Genomic DNA, 2,572 nt, shown 5'->3' with positions numbered 1-2,572 from the left:
CCCGCGTCCCCTGCATCGGCAGGCGGACTCTCAACCACTGCGCCACCAGGGAAGCCCGAGAAAAGATTTTAAAGTGAAAAAGAAGTAAGGAAGAGAATTAAATAGTGAAAAAGAAATGAAAGAGCAAGAAAGAGGAAGTGAAAAAGCAAAGGAGAGAAAGAAAAACAGGGAAACAGCCCCACCCTGCACGGGCGAGGGCGAAACCGGAGCAGCAGCCCTTACCCCAGACATCCGACTTGATGGAGAACTTGTTGTAGGCCAGGCTTTCGGGTGCCGTCCACTTGATCGGGAACTTGGCCCCGGCGTGGGCTGTGTAGGTGTCCCCCGTCATTAACCTGCTCAGGCCGAAATCAGCCACCTTCACCAAGTGGTTTTCCCCTACCAGGCAGTTTCGGGCAGCAAGATCTCTGGGAAAGGAAAAAGTTAACCTGTGAGAGTTTCCGGCTAGCTTTCCAGCTTCACAAGTCCACCACCGTTGTCTATAAAGGTGCAACACCGACAATGGGAAAATGGAATCCGGGCCCCCTGGGGAGCAGCGCCCGTCCCTCAGCACCCACTGCGCTCCCACGCGCAGAGGGTGGCACAGGGAGCAGCCTCCCTGGCCCCATGAACTGGAGCAAGTTAATCACCCTCGGATTCAGTTATGCCAGCCATAAAATGAAGGTGATAGTGACGGCGCTTACTTCTTAGGGTGGTTGTGAGTGGTAGTGAATTAATAGGTAAAGCACTTCGACTGATGATTGGAGAACAGTGTCATCTAAGCGCCTGCTCAGTTATTATTGCTCTGTGCCAGGCACGGGGCACAAACACATAGGCCAGGCCTCGATCTCGAAAAACTTACATCAGACTGAGCCTCGCTTGTCCTATTCAGACTTGATAGGACAAAATTTAAAAAAGGCCCACGACATCCTTTACCCAAATGTATTTCCCACTGTCCTATTTCTTCCTGATGCTTATCCAAATGTGTCCTATAAATTCTCCCCTGTGTAATCAGCTTCCTCTTGCCTCCTGATTCTCCCTGGGAAGTAGGAGTCTAATCTTTGGTTCACGGACATTAACCATGAGATCGCAAGGCAAACCGGAATGAGGGATGAGAAGACGCACCAGCTGAAGGTGATGGCTGTGTAAGATAGCCTGATCATCAGCGATCAGAGGGGAAGGAAATACAGGAGAGTTGTGCCTAACAGGATTTTGGTAAAGCACTTGAAGTTTGCTTGAATGAAGAGAGAACGAACCTAGCCGTGCAAGGCAAACCAGGAGTCAAGAAATCTCGTCGTCTGCAGCCTCAGAGGGTTCTCTTTCTTGAGTGACAGGAGCATCTGAAGCAGGCTCTCGTGGAGCAGAGAAAATCCATCTTACAAGGAACCGCCAGCACTTCACACATGCTACTCTTACTCCTCACTATGAAGTCTCACGTACAGGTTTCATACTTGAGTTAATTGGGTAGGAAAGGTCACCATGGTGGCGGGGAGAACGTCTTGTGTAAAAGACTCCGACCAAGCCCATCAGGCTCTGTCCTGCAGAGGCCGTCACTTTGCTAGGAAGCCATTTCCACCAGCAAAGAACGCAAAGACCAAGATAACTGTGGCACGCTTGAAGGTCAAAACACTCCAGGCTTTAAAGCAGCAAAGATGCTTAATTCAGAACTACGTATACACAATTCTGACAGTAGTGGAAACATCCCTGAACCAGATGACAGCAAGTTAAGCGGAGAATGAAATGATAATAATGAAGAGAAGGAAAAACACGCAGCACAGAAACAAAGCCCACGCACGGCTGTTACTGGGCGCTTGTGTAAAAGCAATGCCAACGGCTCCCAGGAAGAGGTTGTAACTGATGACCCCGGCCCTGGAGGAGCAATGAGCGCTCTACTCCAGAGGGAGCCGTGATGATTAGAAGGGGCGCCTCTTATAAACCTCATTCAATACTCCTCTTAGCTCAAAATGGTTCCGAAGTGAAAGATCCAATACGATGAGCCGCCAGCACTGAGGTGAGAGGCTGAGCCAGGAGACCTCGCGGGCTGGGGCTTTCTGTCGAAGGACGCCCGTGCCCCGCGCGCACCCTGCAGGCCCGTGGCGGGGCAGCTTGGCCGGGCTCCTACCTGTGGATGAAGTTCTTTTTCTCCAGGTACTCCATGGCCGATGAGATCTGCGTGGCCATGTACAGCAGCACCACGGCGCTCACCTCTTGCCGGTTGCACTCCCTCAGGTAATCCAGCAGGTTCCCATAGGTCATGAACTCAGTGATTATATAGAACGGGGGCTCCCGGGTGCAGACCCCTGCCAACAAGACAAGGCTTCAGCGTGCTGCCCTGCTCCCGACTGAACAGGTATCACAGAAGACGAGCCCCGAAGAACTAGGCTTCCGAAACGGGTCCGGACTCTGCCCCTGCATCCTGGGAGAACTTGGATGGCAGAGAACCATCCAAGTTCTAAGGTGGCTCCATGCACTGGTGGGTTGAGATCATGTTCCTGTGGGAGGGACGTGGCCCCGCTCTTTCCTTCCTCTCAAGCCAATGAACTTTAACAGGAAGAGGTTGCCACTGAGTTCATAAGCAAAGGCCGGGCCACAT

At 51.9% G+C, this 2,572-nt stretch overlaps 1 protein-coding gene across 1 annotated transcript; it reads right to left on the bottom strand.

The window, feature by feature from the left end:
* Window positions 1-222: 222 nt before the first annotated feature.
* On the bottom strand, window positions 223-2,296 carry LOC103070587 (tyrosine-protein kinase ABL1-like; the record flags this gene model as incomplete). Its single annotated transcript, XM_007446529.1, has 2 exons — window positions 223-407; window positions 2,102-2,296. Coding segments are annotated over 2 exons (380 nt in total), but the record flags the coding sequence as incomplete, so codon positions are not given.
* Between the last annotated feature and the right edge of the window lie 276 nt (window positions 2,297-2,572).

The sequence above is a fragment of the Lipotes vexillifer genome, unplaced genomic scaffold (genome assembly GCF_000442215.2).
Source record: "Lipotes vexillifer unplaced genomic scaffold, Lipotes_vexillifer_v1.1 C27025429, whole genome shotgun sequence".
Classification (NCBI taxonomy): Eukaryota; Metazoa; Chordata; class Mammalia; order Artiodactyla; family Lipotidae; genus Lipotes; species Lipotes vexillifer.
This window is presented reverse-complemented; position numbering and strand designations above follow the sequence as displayed.